The sequence below is a fragment of the Eleginops maclovinus genome, chromosome 19 (genome assembly GCF_036324505.1).
Source record: "Eleginops maclovinus isolate JMC-PN-2008 ecotype Puerto Natales chromosome 19, JC_Emac_rtc_rv5, whole genome shotgun sequence".
NCBI classification, from domain to species: domain Eukaryota; kingdom Metazoa; phylum Chordata; class Actinopteri; order Perciformes; family Eleginopidae; genus Eleginops; species Eleginops maclovinus.
Window position 1 is genome coordinate 6,607,446 of NC_086367.1, and position 17,876 is coordinate 6,625,321.

General features: G+C 41.1%; 1 protein-coding gene across 1 annotated transcript in view; it reads right to left on the bottom strand.

Annotated features, from left to right (window-relative positions):
- Nucleotides 1-17,876, bottom strand: part of alk (ALK receptor tyrosine kinase) — a 373,391-nt gene that overhangs the window by 26,864 nt on the left and 328,651 nt on the right. The window contains exons 12-16 of the mRNA XM_063908860.1: nucleotides 12,076-12,241; nucleotides 9,224-9,371; nucleotides 4,235-4,345; nucleotides 3,228-3,369; nucleotides 277-444 (exon numbers count right to left, since the gene is read on the bottom strand). Coding sequence (XP_063764930.1) covers nucleotides 277-444; nucleotides 3,228-3,369; nucleotides 4,235-4,345; nucleotides 9,224-9,371; nucleotides 12,076-12,241 — 735 coding nt within the window. The remainder of the gene's footprint in view (nucleotides 1-276; nucleotides 445-3,227; nucleotides 3,370-4,234; nucleotides 4,346-9,223; nucleotides 9,372-12,075; nucleotides 12,242-17,876) is intronic.

A 17,876-nucleotide genomic window follows, 5' to 3' on the forward strand; every position in this document is an offset into this window, starting at 1 on the left:
AGTCTATTTAACACAGATTAGCCTAACGCACTCATCGAACAGTAGATACAGGGTGTCACACTTTTCTTAAATAAGTATGTTCAAATCTAGAAAGAGTTACGATTGATTAAAATAACATGCAGCTTTTTCTGGAATCAACCTGATCAGGATCTGTATAAACTCAGTCACATTCAGTATAAAACAACATTTGGGCCACTACTGAGCATCTCAACACATTTAATCATTATCAGTTTTACTGGACGTTCTAGAAAAACCTTGCAAATCTCTTGGACTAACCTCTGTATCCTCCGGCGGCGCCCCCGGACATACACCCCCCACCACCGCCCCCGAAGCCGCCGCGAGTCTGCCAGAACTTTTGACAGGCCTGCCCTCCCTGGCCCCCCAGCACCAGAGGTCTGCCACCCTGACTGACAGGAAGAGTGTCATTCCAGCCTCCACCTCCACCTGTCACCAAACACAACAAACCTGTCATACGATGTGGAGCAACACGCTGTGTAGTGGAGCAGGGACTCCACTCAGACATGCACAGCAACCCTGAAATTACCTACACATTACCCGGAGGAGAGCTGTGTGAGAACGCAAATGTCAGAATCATCAGAGGCAGAGCGGGGCGGGTCACACCTTCGCCGTCATTCTGCATAATAATAAGGCGCTTTTTTTGCATCGCAAGTGGAGTGTTTTTTTTTCCAACAATAGGCCTTCGGAGAAATGGGCATTTGCTCTTTAGTTAATGGACTGTCTGACAAATGGGCCTTCGGTTCAGTCTGTCATTTATTTTCACTATCTGGGTTACAGGAACAATGGCATGGCTGTAATGTGAGATTGTGGGTGAGTTTCTATACCAGCTGGTGTGGAACCGGAAGAAAACTAAAACCTGAGGGTGATGAACAAAACATGTTTTAAAAGGGCTGTAATGTGCTAATTTTCAGGTTTCATATTTGTATTTTGTGCCTCTTTGGTGCAATGTTTCCATGCTTTAATGTTCAAAAAGATCTTTATCTTTCTCATGCTGCCTGTGCCTCAGCACGTCTTTTCACCCTCTGTCTGAAAGACAGAGCCCAGTCCACTCTGATTGGAAAGCTGTCTGGTTCTGCTGTGATTGATCAACCACTTAGATATGTCCCACCTCCATATTGATGTCACATATTGCTGTCACTATATCGCGGAAGTAAACAAAGGAGTCCAATGGAGATGTTTCAGGCAAGGTGGGCAGTGTGGAAATTCCCTCTTGGGGGAACTTTGGGATTTTAGCCTCTGCAAATTTACATGCACAAAAAACCTATACAACACACTACAAGGGGGGGAAACCCCCAAAAAGCAGTGAAAGCTCTTTTGACAAGGACTATCTCCTGAAAATGTGTGGAACTGATTCATTTTCCAGAGTTCGCACAAGAACGATTGAAAAAAGGTGTGGAAGAAAGACACATAAAGCTTTTAAATGGGCAAATGTTGTGGAATGATGATGCATATACACACACGCGCGTGCGCGCACACACACACACACACACACACACACACACACACACACACACACACACACACACACACACACACACACACACACACACACACACACACACACACACACACACACAGTATCAGGTATGTTCACACACACGCACCCACATTCTGCAATCAATTATTAAACACTGGTTAATCTCTCACATATTCCCCGATAGTGGCCAATTTCATTTTCCCCTTGCAATTTCCTCCCTTTCTGAAGTCTTAGAGATACAAACAAACAAAACAAAAACGCATTTCTCACCACACTAGCAACAAACCCAGTGGAAGTGCTGAATATTTGATTTTTCATTCACCAGTTCCCTAAAAACTAAACCTTGGGCTTTGAGAAAATGTAAAAAAATAAAAATCAATAGCTCATGTTTTCTGGGCCATTCTTAAACTCAGACTGCATGAATAATGCAGCCGCAGTGTGCATGGATGTAGCATCACACTGGTAGATCTGACCGGTAATGACGGGGTACACAGGGATCCATATGAATAATTATGAGCAGGCTCTAGCTTTGTTTTGTTTTCCGCCAAAACACAAACACTGGCACAGCGAGGTGGGACGCGTATGAAGCATATGAATTAAGGCAGATGTAAACGCCTTCGGGGATAAATGGTTGTGTTTTCAGGTTGACACACAAATAAACACTTCCACTTCGGGCTATCTGTAAACTGGGCTTATTAGTTTGTGGCCATGCAGAGCGGAATACAATACGATGCGCCTTTCTTATCATAAATGGGGAGAGATAAGCTTTACACAACAGTTCTGTAATAGGGTATTAGTCATCTGTTCATCTCATACACTGCTTCTCCCTGGATCAAGCTAAAACACACACAACTGCAGACAAAAACAATGCACTAACGGGTGAATTGTGCATCATTAGCATTCACTATCTGCCCCATCTGATTCACAAAAGATATTGTGTTAATGGTATTACAGCGCCCATAAAGTGCAATTTGCCTTTTTTTTGCATCTGATTGCCATTATCCGTGTAGCAGAGTATGACTGATCTGTTGTGAGGGGTCAGCCTGAGCTAGGGGGGGGGCCTCAGAGTGCATCCAAAGGCAATTGTAGAGAGGATAACGGAAATTGTTAGAATTGGAGAAAGAGGAATAGAGGACAAATAGTTTGTAAACGTTTATATATTCATCTTTTTTTTTTCATGCATTTTCAAAAAAGACACATCCATCATTGCCTCCTTTCTCTGTATCACAAAATGAATAAGTTTGAGCTACCCCCATCATAAAGTCCCTTTAGTTACCAGAAACTCTGTATAGACACTCATAATTTCACTATAACTGCAAGTGTTGATCTTTGTGAATTTTTTTATTTATGCAAAGAGGCTCTTTGCATAGCAAGGGCCAATTTTAAAAATGCAAAATACTAAAATAAGAAAGGGCCGATATTGAGACAACTTTGTGCAGTTCACCCCTTCTGACTCCTTTGGGAATAGATATTTGCATAGGCTTATAGTGGTTGCACAATAGTGAATTTGCCCCTCTGTATGTTGTATTTCCCTACTCATGCACAATACACTTTCAGCAGCACACACACACACACACACACACACACACACACACACACACACACACACACACACACACACACACACACACACACACACACACACACACACACACACACACACACACACACACACACACACACACACACCCAAATGGTAGTAACACAAATATCAAAGCTTTGTGTAGCAAACCTGCAGCGTTTGACTTCCCGTTGCGTCCCGGTTGGCTGGGGTCATAGTCCATCTGCTCTAGCTGCAACCCTGATAGGCTGCTGTAGCCCCGGCCCCCTCCCCCAGCAGCGATGATGAGGGGGATGTACACATCTTTTTCAACCTGGGTAATTATATACATTTATATATTACTACAGTTTCATTTTGTGTCTGCACTTTAAAGGAATAGGAATGGAAGCAATTTTGAAATTAAGTTTTGAATTCTTGCTGAGGGATAGACGAGAATATTACTACTTCAATTTGCAATGGTAATGGTCCCTAGAGCCTTTGGTTGGTTAGCTTAGCTTAGCATAGCAACTGGAAAGAAACGGCGAGCCTGGCTCATTGTGAAATATTGAAAACTATGAATACATTTTTCTTATAAAGAAAAGAAAAGTACACTAAAATGCAGTTTATAAAAGAAACTCCAAAATCAAAATCTGTACTTTCCTAGATAAAAAAAGACGAGAGGAAATATTATAGACAATTGTTTGTAATGTGAAAAAGAAACTAGATGATATTTTGACGAGGAATTTGGCTGTGGTATTTAGTTTCATTTAATTACTCTGTTCAACAACTTGTGGAAACAAAGTAGACTAAGCTAACGGGCCGCTTGTTGTAATCATAAGGACACCAAATCTTATCTTAGTGTGTGAGATAGCAAATACAGGTATTTTAAAATGTGGAACTATTCCTTTAGATTACAATACTTTGGGTTATTGGCATGTTGGTTAGCTTCTCTGTTTGATGATGAGATTAAAACCACCAAATAACTCAGGTGAGTCATGTTCATTGATAAAGTAGTGACAATAAGGGAATAACTACTACCTCAGTGATATGAATGGTAGGGAGCACGTCCAATATCCCCAAAGCCTGCATTTGAATATGTAATTTATGTATTATGAGGCACCAAAATCTCTGTAAATTATGCACAGCTCTCTAAATATAAAGTCTAAAAGTATTTGCCTGTTCCATCATCACCTTCTTACCTTGAACACATACGTGGCCCCGCCCCCTCCTCCCCCACCCCCTTTCACTTGGGTTTTGTTGGGCATGGGGGCGCTCTGTTCGTGGCAGATCTTATTCAGCATGGCGTTGATCTGTAAGGGAGAGAGAGAGAGAGAGAGAGAGAGAGAGAGAGAGAGAGAGAGAGAGAGAGAGAGAGAGATGTCAGCGGCGTGTCTTAAGAATTTCTTTCATGCATGTCAGTTGTGTGTGTGAGAAGCTTGAGCAGTTGCCAAGCCACAGCGGCTGCTCAGTCAAAGGCTTTATCATTATAATGGTGAGCAGAAATATCCAGATGCAGACAGGAACTGAGAGGCAAGGACCAATGCAGCCTCTATATGACAATTCACTCCGCTATTTACTGATTTCCTGTCTATTGTAAAACAACTTCCTGTTCCCAGTGATGGATACATGTTACTGATTGAATAAGACAACTCCGGAAAATATTTCTCAATGAAAGATTTGATAAAACACATTCAAAATAGATAATGAATAGTTTGTGTAAATAGAGCCATCTAGTATTTTCTCAGAATTAAGGATTGTTAAAAATATAGAATTCACTGAAAACCCTCTCAATAGCTTTATGAAAAAAACTCTACTTTGGCTTCAGTTCATGAACGTTAATTGCAAGATTTTTGTTGTGGTTTGCTCCACCTTCTAGAGTACATTTTGGTATTAGATAAACAAAATGGCCACAGCCAGGTCTGGAAAGGTAAACATTTGAAAGTTACATCCAGAGGGACTTCTCTCCCACACCTTTGGACTACTTTGTTCAACATCGTAACAAAATGATATCACTATGTAACACTTGCGCTTCTATTGGTGGTGGACTAAGGGACAGGCCACGTCAACATAAAGTACTTTTTGAACACTAAATCATGTAAATATGTCACAGTAGAGGCACAAAATACAAACATGAACCTGCAATTAGAGTCCTCTTTGAACTCTAAGGCTCCAAAGAAAAGTCAACAAGTTTATGGTTTAAAACAGTCCACAATGATTACATTACATTAAATTAAATGGATCAATCATGTTAACCAATAAAGCTGGATATTTTATTTGTTGTTGTCCAAGAAAACCAGTCCGTTTATAAAAATGGAACTCGATGTTTTTTGGCAAGTGATGCAAGAACTTTGCTGAGGTTTTGTGAATTGAGTGTCTGCCTTGTGTGTGCTATTATGCTGAGCTGCCTAGAGCCAGTACTGCGAGAGTGAGGGGACTTGAGTTTCTTCTCCCCTCACACGTTCTGCCTGCTGAAAGTCAAGTTAGAAAATACATTGCGCCCTTCGGCAGACGGTGGAGTTTTTAGTAACATGACAAAACACATTTTCAGTTCTAAAGAAAACTCCACACCCTCTTAACTCAACAGCACTGTCTATAGGTGCCACATGTTGATAAATAATAGATGAATCTCAATGCATCATTTGGCTTTACATTTTTATGAAAACAAATAAAATTTATTTGATTGATTATTTTCAGGTTTTTTTAATTCAAATGTTATATCAGCCTCTGAAATATAGTGGCCAACAGGTGCAATCTCACTACCACTGCCCAAAATACCTCCCTTCGGATGAACGAGCTGCTGTTTCAAGAACGATACATTTTTTTAAAAAAATAGCGTGCATGAATGAAGAAACATCTCCCCCAACCTGACAACTTTCAGGTGTCAGCACTGTCACGCCTAACCTAAATGTAAGTTTTTATGACTTAATTTAACAATGTGATTGCATGATTTTATGCTGTCATTGCTGATATTATTGCAGATGTGCTGTAAGCTAGCAAGTTGACATAGCTAACCTTGTCATTTCAAATATAATGTCAAAACCATTACCTTAAATACCCCCACCAACTTTATAATATCCGATTCACACAGAGTCAAGTTGGTGAACGTTTTCTAAATGCTTTGTTGTCAAGTTGGTGAAGATGTTTCTTTATTTGCATGTGTTTTGGCACTTGTGTTTATTTATTTGCATGTGTTTTGGCACATCCTTTTTTAAGTGAAGCAAGTTTCACTTAATGGAAGTGTTTTGGGCTGTTGTAGCGTGTTTGCACCTGTCTGCCTCTGTACCAAAAGTTACCTGTTCACCCTGCTTTCTATTGACCAAACAATGTCAAACAATTTCTGTTTCCTTCTCACAGAAGCAGCAATAATAAATTCAAAACTTAAATGTCAGCTAACCTCCCTTTCTCTTTATTTTTTAGTGCTGGGACAAGGTTTGGTTTTCAGACGTTTAAATAGCAGATGATGGATGGTTTCATTGGCGACTAGAGGGACTGTGAGGGTTTTATTCTCAGTGTGTGGAACTGTGAGGGGAAGCATGCTGCACTGCCGCCAGTGAAGAATCTCCAGTACTGAGTACTGATTGGTATTTGGCTTTGTAGATGGAGACCTTTTTTCAACACAGCCCATCAAGTTCGGTGTTCTATCACATGAAGATCAGAGGGTTAAAAAGAATCCAACACCTGGCTAATACACAACACCAGAGCTACGTACTCTGCACAACAACCACCGTAGCTTTTCTGCAAAAAGCTCCTTCTTATGTCACTTACAACACTTACACTGAGTGCGCCTTCTCCTGCCCCAAAACAAACATTCATCAGGGATACGGCACTGCTAACATCAGTTTGCAGACTAGAATGCCAATGAGCTGCTCAGCACAATACACAGCATGTAAAAGTCCAGTTAGCTGGTATGGACCCTACTCTTTGATAACAGAACAATGCCTGTTTCTTTACGATGTTAAACCGGATCTCTGGCGGTACAGCACAGACAGGGACACGCCCCTCCAGCCGGCTGGAGCATTTCCTCAAACACCATATTTTTTCCTTTTAATAATGAAAAACTATAAATAAACCACTAGAAATCGATTTTATTTTCCAACAACACAAAGGGATGATTATATGTAACTCAAAAATTCTGAGAAATGTTGAGTAAGTATTTATAGAATTAGTTGTATTGTTAAGGTAAAAAATAAAATGATATACTATGTAGTACTGTTAAAATCTGATCCACACGTTAAACAATCCATTTTATATAGTTTTCCAAGGATTTTAAGAAAAAGTTAGAAAACTTAAAGGTCTCCTAATATGCTATATTTGAACAACATATTGTAGGGCCATATCTATACAAAACTTCTCTCTGAAGTGTTTTGCTCAAAATACCAAACAGATCCCCCATTGTAGCATGCCTCATCCCCCTCTATTTCAGCCCTGTTCCTGAAGTGCTGATTCTGTATTTTTCGCTTTAAATTTGAGCTGAGCTGAAGCTGGCCACGCCCCCTTTGGAGCGTCATGCATAAGAAGTTTCTAACAGAGATACTCAGCTAAATGCTGCCGTGATTAAACCCCATATTGTGTTCCAAACCACATCAAGCATTATTTCTGAAACAGTTCTCAGTGTTTACCTCTAGAACAGAGACATTATATGTATTATATATACAACAACTCTAAATCCCTCCTGCAGACATCCTGCTGAATACATACTTGAGGGGATTCAGCTCGTGACTGTATATTGCTGCCGATAGGTTGGGACGTGTCAAGTGGGCGGGACTTTGCCAGGAGTTCAATGTAAAGCCAGCCCACATTTCGGTTATGACGTCATAACCAAAGCAAATCTGGAACAGCTCGTTTGTACCCCCGTTTTTAGAGATGTGGGTAATGAGCAAAAGAGAGAGGGTTGTATTTTCTGACACTTTGTGAGTCTCCTAACACACCAGGGACACATATTTATGTATAAAAGACATCAAAACGTGCATTTTGCTTAATAGGGGACCTTTAAATACATAAAAACTAAACAACCATTCCAATGTTCCCCCTGGATAAGCCTGGAGAGAGAGCTGTGTTGCTATGGCATGGTACAACCATTATTTTAGCTCACTTTTAGCTGACTATGTTAACTGTATCTTGTACCACATTCCTGCATCTTTTCTGAACATCTTTAGATTACCACTGGATTTAGTTAACGACCGAGGTGTGTTCAAAGCGTTTTCAAGTTTTTTTGTATGTTTCGTGTAAACGCTGCCGAACGAGTAGCATATCAAAATCTGTGGCGGAAGAAGGAGAATAAGATGAGATAAGTATGTCGAATACTAGACTGGTTGTGGCTTTGCCAGTCACACAGAATGACAGATGGTCCGAAAGTTAAACAATGCTAAAGAATGTCTCTAAGTGGCGACGTCCATGCCTAAAAAGGGATGCTGATGCAACGTTTAAAATGGCAAGCTGGGTGCAACAACAGGTTCAAAAAAATGTCTGGTTGTATAGATGTGTATGAAAAAAGATTTTACTTCTCACTTTATTCAGGCTATTACTTCATTAAAATGTGTACTAATGAGTTTTTGGTCTTAATCAATGGTCTGAAGTCATCTTAAAATCAGCCTGATGTTCATTAAATTCAAGTAAGTGATGTTCCTAATGAGAGTAAAACAGACAATTAAGCAGGGACTGCTTCAGGGCTACCTTAGGTGTCCTGTGTTTCAATGACTTAACAATGTTTTCAGTTTGTGAATGTAACAATGCCTGAAAATGTACTGTTTACTGTTCAGTTGTTCTCCTCTGTCGTCTCATTCAACTTCCGAAAAAACAGGACAATGCGACTGTAACTCGAGGCTTCACGACTGTAATCCACATTTTATAGGCGACATTTCAGCGGCTATGTCCACTGCTGTATGTTTCCACTGCTATAGTGTGGACACAGTGATATAATTCAGTTTGAACAACGTTACTCCTTCTGATTTGTTGAGAAAAAGACAATGATAATAGACATCTATGGGTGTATAAAAGAGAAATATGTTTGCCTCCTAATTTACAATTTAGAATCAGTGTATCGCTTACAGCCATTTTAGATTACACCCATATATCGAATCTGTATTTTAATTCCCCCATAATGTTTATCTTGCTTTCATGACACCCTCTAAATTGCAGCTTGCAATTGCTGCTATAGATCATATTTACTGCGTGATAGGTAGACTCACTTTGGGGCATGCGTCCTCTCCTTTCTGTCCCACCAGTATGTAAAGCAGCTCGCCCCTCCGCAGCAGGAAGTCTCCTGTGATGTACACACCATGTGACCTGCTCATGGCCAACACGCTGCGACCGCCAGCTGCGCCGTAGGCTGTAATCCTGTATGGGAGCACACAGAGCCACAAATGACACACAAACAAAACCGGTCATAAGCATGATCCTGATCATGATGATACAGTGGATAAAAGGATGGTTGATTACTTTCATTCAGTTTTGTATATTTTTTTAGGATTCATCGGACTTTAAGGTGATGTATTTATTGTATATTCCAAGCTGGGCACTAACTGTTTATCAGAAATAACCTGAGGCTGGAAAACAGAATTCATTTGGAAACACTAAAACACACTTTTACCTGGGGTGTTTTTGACCTCGCTTGGGCAACAAATACAAAAGAAAGCACAGACTACAGAGTGCATAGGCACACACAAACCACAGGGATACAGGCAAGCATACACACCGCAGAAGACACTGATTTCAAATGCTCCAGTTTTCTTGCCAGGGAGAAAAAAAAAACACTTGATTGGTGTTTGGTAGTGCTTGTTTGGTGGTGGAGCTTGGTGGAGGAAGAGAACGCTGCCCGGTGCTCAGTCGGTACCTCAGCTGTTTGCCTAATGACTTTTGGGAGATGCAGAGCGCAGATTCATCTCTGTGTCCGTCTGTCGGCTTCAGTTACGAGCTGCATCAAGAACACAGTTCTGGAGTTTGTGCGGAGACAGAAGGTGTTTTTCTAAAACTCCAGGACATGACAAGACAGAGCTGAGCTAAGCAGTGTGTGTGGTTGTGCTGCCTGTTGATGTGGGAGGCTAGCAGTTTGGATGCGCTTCTTTTTTGTGTTTGAGGCATCCAAGTCAAATCCAAGTTAAACGCCCATGAATGCCCACAGGACACATATTGATCCATGCACAAGGTAGTGGATATCACAGCATTAATCCTAGAGCAGTACAATGCATGAAGGCAAGGTGCTAAGGCTGATTGTTGTAGTATTCCAAAGCCTCAAACACCATCACTATAGCTGTGGTGGTGGGTGTTTTTGGGGGATTTTTTGGGAGTCAGATGTGGAGTGAATCATACTATTTAGCTGCTATTACTCCAGCCTCTGCTCCCTCCTACAAGAATCTGATAGTGAGATCTCTCTGTATGCCTGTGGAAGATTGATGTGCTGCTGATGCACAGAGGAGAGGAGGTGGGCGTGAGGAAGAATCGGTATTGTTGAGAAAATGTGAGTAGGAATCCGCAGTACTGATGATAAAAAAAGAGAGGTTAAGTGTGTATTTTACAGGGTTTGTATGTTGAGTGCTCATGATGCCGAGTGTATGTACGTAAAGATTGACTCGCAATGCTTTGAGAACCCAAAAAGGGTAGTTAGCATGATTTGAAGTGGTTTTGTATGAGATACTTATCCTTGTAAGTGTATTACCTACAGTAGATTGGAGTCAGCACACCCCCAATTAAGAGAAACAGAATGCCGTGAAGCTAAAGGGTAAAATCACTCCCGCCCTGCCTGAAACGCCTCCATTGGATTCCTTTGTCTACTTCTGTAACATAGGGTACATGCTATGTCTCTTATTTGTCATTTCCTAGCTCCTCAATCTCACCGGAAGTTGTTTTTGTGCTGCATTTTAAGGAGCGTTCTATGGCGCTTATTTGTGCCGTAGAACCGAGGATCGACGAGCGAAAACCGAGGAACCACAAGACCTTCGGTGAACTCCTCAGCGACTCGCCCCGCCCCCTTACTGTGCATCAGTCAATGATAGGACGCTGCAGCGCATCACCTGATCAGATGCATCTTAACATCAGAGAAGTTTAACAGTGGAGTGAACATAATAGATTAAAGGGAATCACTCCTCTATTTTATACAGTGTTTTGTTTTATTTAATGCATCATCTATCAACAGAGTGGACACAAATCATCTTATTCATTTATTAGAAACTTTCATGATCTCCAATTCATTTTTATTATGAACAAAGTTAAATTAAAAAAGAGCCAGATTTAATGTGTGTCTCTCATTTTTCTCCCTTGGCTTTTCTCTTTTTTTAGAGAATGAGTTCTTATTTTATGTAATTTATTTCGGTCTACACTAAATAATACAAATGTTTATATCAGTAAATGTGTACCAACAGAGGTGACAGGTGGGGGGGTGTTTGTGTGTGAATAAAACGGGGACAGAGCTGGCTGCTGTCAGACGATCCAGCTGTGCCAGCGTCATCACAAACGGACGCCGCTCCACGTGACACTCCAGAGGAAAGGATGTCCCATTGCTCTTAAAACTCATTTCCTTGCTTCCTCTCTTTTCTCTTGGTTTCCTTGCAAGTTAATTGACTTGGCATGTACGCATAGTGTCATCACTATGCAACACTTGCACTTCTGTTGGCTAGCACGCCAACACATTGTACTGTACGTAGTAGTCTAAGGGGCGGGACATCACTAAGTGGTTGATAAATCACAAAGAGTCGGCCGGTTAATCAATCAGAGCAGACTGGACTTTGGTTTCAGACAGAGGGTAGCATTAAAGCATGGAGACATGTCCAAAACAGCCTCAGTTACTGGATTCAGAAATTCTACCTCCCAAAACATGATAGTCTAGGACCACGCCTACATCTATCAGTTAGTTTGTTTGGTTAGTTGAGCTTTACAAAAGTCAAACAATAATACAAGCAAACTAACTGTAAACAATCTACCGTGGGAATACACTGACTTTGGATAAGTACCTCATAAAAGTCCACTTCAAAACATCCCAACTATCTCTTATTGAACATTTATTGTACAGATATTGGTAAGATTTATAATCAGGCAACAGCCCTACCTGAAGGTGCCAGTTTCCGGAACACGCCACATTTGGATGCCTTTGAAGGGTCCCCGAGTGCCTACTGTCACGTTGACGTTGGTGTACCTATAGGAGTTGAGGCACTGAGTGGGAGTTGGGCCTTCAGGGCCTACACCGCCACAGGTATCAAAAATCCATTTCTTGGCTGCATGTGAAAAGAAACAGGAAATAAAAAAGTATTCAGTCACACATGAACTCAAAGAGGAAAGAGGCTGAAAGTCAGTGCGCATCAAATGCTCATGGCAGTTCCATTTGTACCATTTCAAAGTGCCTCTACTCTTCTTCCACATCAATAATAATAAAACACACATATGGAGAAAATGATTATATATTATAAAGGCAAGCTCCGAGGTGAAAGCTACTCATAGAGCTGATCATATTCACAACGGCAGTGGGGGAAGTAGAAACAGGATCATAGGTGACAAACATTTCTCCTCATTTCCCGTGTAATCCCATGTGTCGCAGCTAATTAGAGTTCTTTTCACTGTAATTAGCAGGAGATTAGTTTTGTCAGATGGACGTGGAAGGACTCGCCGCTGCAGCACCTGATTTAAGGCTTGTGAACACAGCGGCGGGGAAGACATATGGCAGAAAAGCACCTCTCTTTCTTTTCTCTCCCTCTCCTTCTCCATCTGCCTGAGACTACTTATTAATTTAAGAGCAGGGCTGCAAATCTGACACCGGCATAAAGTCAAAGTGAATCCTGCAACAGAACAGCTCCCATAATGGCTTTGATAGCCCTTAAATTGATGCGCAATGTTAAGTAACACCATTTGTTCTAAGGTACCTACCGATTTTATTTTCATTGATATTTGTATTGATTTTTTACAATACACTTTCACCCCACCCACACACAACCCTCCTATGCCAGTGCTTCAACCTCTGGCTCCTTAAACATACAAAAGAAGAACATGTAGAGAAATAAAGAGCAATTTGAAAATGAATAAAATAAACTACTATGATTAGATTACTAATATAACTTATAATAATAATAACAATTCTAATTATTATTATTGGTGATGTTAAACCGCAAATGCTATTCAAATGATATTGAAAAAAAAATGAAAAAAGTTTATCTCGAGAATTTTTACTTACATTAAAAAAAATGATTGTCTTACACAACTGAAGAGTATTCACAAGGATTTAAATAAATAAAACTCAGCCATTGAGGAAGTACTGAATTAGATGCCTAAGTGTAGTTTTAAAAAGGGGAGGCGCATTGATGCACTTTTTCATTCTGCATGAACAAATGTATAGTCAGGGTTATCAGTAAAATCTCCTTTTTTGCGAGAGCAGATGCAATATTAGACTGATTAAATGGTGGCAGGATGCACAGGAAGTAGAGATGCTGACATGAGACCAGTCTCGGGAGTGCTACTTCAACCTATGATACTCTCACAGCAGCACCTTTCGCTGTTCCTGTCGCCCGCTGTGTAGTGCCTCAGAGATTAGATTTTCCTACTGCTCCGACTGAGGAAAAATTACTGCAGGAAGCTGGCTTTTATAAATGATAAGCAGATAATGGTTTTTGCTATGGAATCATTGTAAAGCATTCATCCCAAGTGCATGTTGCTATGGCTTCCAGTCCGAATGATGGTTTTTCATGACTGCTGAGACCCTGGATTTACTGCAAGTAAGGCATACTTATTTTTCAGTCTGATCTCAACGATTGCTTGGCTCCAGGGGCATCTGGTAAATGATTCGACATCAGAGCTCTATCCTAAGCCCCACAAACATCTCTTTTGAGTTTGATGAACTGTTGCCAGCAGAGATGATTTCAATCAGGCTTTCCGGAAACGCTTGAAAATATGATTCGACTTGGAGTTTAGCCTGGTCTGAGCAAAGGCAACTTACTGTAGAAAAACTACAACACAAAAAAGTTTTGGGGTAGGCAACTTGAGTTCTGTCTGGCTCCCATCCAGCAAGAGTAAATTGATCCCTCAAGTCAGTATTGTTTTTACCACCCAACAAGGTAAAAAGAGTTAAGACTGCTGGCAATAAATCCCTCACTGGAGCAGAAAAACATCTGAAGACAAATGGTGCTTTAGACCAAATCTCACTGTTCCTAATAGGCTACAATGAGATTCAACTCACTAAACACAGGCCGTGCCTAGACAAAAGATTGAAGGTAAGATGTTAATGATGTATCTGATTATTGTTTTTCTTATTTGGAGACGTATTGGCTACCTGACATAAACAAGATTATTGTTATTTAAAGTGATTTTGACATTTTTGACAGTAGCACCGCCGCTGTCGAAGTTAACCGTTTCCTCCGTTTCGATTTCTCCCTCCCGTCTCCCCAGGGTGTTGTCGGTTTCGCACCTCACTCAGCTGATCGATCTTGTTGGTCCATCAATAGGAGTGAGTTCTAATGCGCACACATACAAACACACCAACCAAGTGGTTTAATGAGTCGTTCTCTGAGAGGTACTTGGCAGAACAAACAAAAACAAGATGTGCTCTCACAGATGATAGTCTTTTCTAATAAGTAGTGGGCACATTCGTCTGCCTCTCTGACTTAGAACACACACACATACACACTTGCACTTATATGCACAAACCTCCGACGCTCCGTCTCTGCCTGACTATTATATGAATCGCCTTTACTGTGAACTTTGCTACTGGTGGGGTGCCATCATCACAACAGACACTAGCCTCATCAAATAACGGGGCAATGCTGCACACTGTCACCAGTGAGCAATTGAGAGAGAACGAAAGAGATGCAGCGTAAATAACACTGATTTGATTACAATACTGACAGCAATGTTCCAGCAATGCCTGTTCTTATCTCTGCCAAACATTATTAATACAAGACAACAGTAAACATGTCATTTTTTTAGGAATGACAAGGCGGTCTTTGTGCCAATCAGTAGCAAGTAAACAAGCGTTACATCAGCCAGTACGGCCTCTGAATGGTTTTTAAATTGGAAGAATGAAGCAATGAGACTCTGTTGCTTCTGTGAAAAGTGATCATTACTTGGTACAAGAAGGCATGTGGTGTCAAACTGATATTTGAGGAACCATTTCAAATGCAATCAGACCATTCAATGGCTGTCATCTGTCACACTGCACCCACCAGTAAGCTAGAGGGAGTAAAATCAACGTTATTACATCTTTCCTTAGGTTTTACATCCAGATATGTTGCATCTAAAAGATGAATAATACATTTAATTGATATAGGGATTTTCGAAATACTCAGACGCTTTACCTAAACATTCCATACAAGCGTACAACAAACAAACAAAGGCTTACATCAGTGAAAAAACAAGATGCAAGGAAATGAATTTAGAGAAAACACAAAGAAACCTGAGAGCAGAAAGCAGTCAGATTGGGTTATGATGTGGGGTTGGGAGTTCCATACCAAAAGAAAGTCTAAATAGGTATAGATTGTAAAGGTTTTTTCGCAGGATGGAGGGGTTGACTGTCTGCTGTGAGTGGGGAGGAGAAGGCTCTGTCACCCCAGGTCCGGAGATTAGTTCCTGGTAGTCTTTAGGGTGTTTTCATCTCTGGACCTGAGGCAACGGGTAGGGTTTTGAGGTGTTATAGGATTCTATTGAAGTAGTCAGGTCTTGAAGTGATGAGGGCATGTATGATGTTTCTGCAGCAGTAGAAGATGGGGAGGGTCAGAGGCAGGCAATGCTCTCAAGATGGAATGAAGCAGTTTGGGTGATGTGATTGGCATTAAGGAGAGGTTTGGGGCCAAGATGATAAGTCCACTTTGTGGTGTCATGTTTTAGTTTAAAGTACATTCTATTCCTGGTGGGTCATTTTTACCTCAATTTACCACACAATCAGAACAAAAGAAAAAATAAGTGCTACAATAGAAACTTTGTCAGTAACTGAGTTGTAAAATCCTGTCTCTGACTATTATAAACTGCTGCACAGTGTTTTGTTTGCCAATACATTTCACCTCAGGGATCTGATACTTGAATTAGATTTCCTGGATTTTATTTCTCACCGGTTCCTAGAGCAACAGACCCGCACCAATGTAGCCCTGTGTGCAGGGAGCTGTTTATGATCTCAACACCTACTAAGAATCATCTTCCGACAGGTATGCTAAAGAGAAGGACCTTTGGGATTGACAGTGAATACACATAATGTAGAGTTGCTTTAATCAAGAGAAAAAAGTCAGGGCAAAATGATCCTGCTACTCAAACAGGAAACAAAAAGGACATTTAATTGAATCTTTCAAATCATGATTTAGCATCAATTTCACTTGATTTACAAACCAACTGCTCTCAATAATAAAACTCAAACCAACACTCTGACAAAACACACAGTGCTTGTTATTTTAGATTCTAATGTCTGTTTCTCAAAATAAGGCACTTAAAATTAGTTCAATTATAGATCGACATGATTCACTATAAACCCTCCCAACACCGAACCGCAGGTGAAAAAAAAAACTCAGCCCAGTGTGTGGTGCTTTCTCTCTTAGCATGCATCCTCCTTATCCACTGACAGTTGTCCTCCTTGGGCAGCCCATTAGAGAGATGGATCAAGGCTGGCACGCCATGAATGGATCTGAATGCTAAGCACAAAGCTTATGAGGCACCCGAGTGCCATTAATTACAAAAGCCTGTTTTGTGTGGCACTGCTCGTTATCAGTCTCATATCTGTCTGAGTGAGTAATGTTCCCCCTCTAAAACCCAAAGTAGCAACAACTAGCTCACTGATTGCCACGGGCCTGTGTTTATGAACGAGTAAAGAATGAAGCAGACTCTCCACTCTGCAACTAATTAGCGAGCATGTGACGGCCAAAAAGCTTTTTTTTTTTCACGCTGTGATCAAGGAGCAAAATCTGCTGTCAGTTACTTTCAAGAGCCAATCAGACCATTTTGATTTCTATCTTTGATGCCACGCCAGGTTTCATCTACCCACAGAACAGTTTTTTGTCGTTGTTGTCTGTTGTTGTGTTGTGGAAGTTGAACACCTTGATATTAAATTGGATGTCTGTTCAAAGCAGCTAATGCTTGTACAGCCTGCTATTATTTAAATATGACAATGCTGTTTCAAGAAAGCATTTTGTGTTAAGTACTATTGTGTTAAAATAGACTTATCTTTGTCAATCGCACACCCACTCCCAAACAGTGAATGGCCAGAGAAATGTACTCCCGGAGCTCATTTTGAGGTAAGCCAAGCGTTCCTTTCCCATCAGGAGAGGTAATGATAAAAAAAGGGAAGAAAGCTCATCTAAGTTGAGTTTTTCACCTCCCCCATCTCTTCCGAAAGCAAATGATGAGTCAGCAGTGAGAGGCGGGTGCCACACAGTAGGGCAGTGGTGAGAAATGAACGCTGCCAGAATAGTGGTGAATCAATGGAGATGAGAGGGAAAAGGAATAAGAAGAAAGGGGAGAATGAAGGGGAAGTCAGGAAAAAGGAAGAAGGAGGAAGAAGTGGGACAACAGACTGAGAACAGGAAGCCTCGGCGGCGGGAGTGAACTAACAGGCAGTAAACAGCAGTTTAGAAAGGGTGAAAATGGGGAACAAATGAAGGAAGAAAATGTGCGAGGCCCAGATGTGGTGGCAGAGAGAAAGGAAAGACGGAGGAGCGTTATCATTGGGTTAATCATCGAGCGTTTCGGGGGAAAAAGCGATTAATTTTTGGAGTGACAGGTCTGTTGAGCCAAACCCTCATCAGGCTTGCGTCCTGCCCTGCAGACGTCAAAGCTTCAGGGGGAGACGTGAAACGCCGGGCAATTGTAAACCGCCCCCGGCTGTCTTTGAAACGGCCAATGTATAACTGCCAGTTCAACTTCTTTCCGGCTCCGGAGTTAATATGT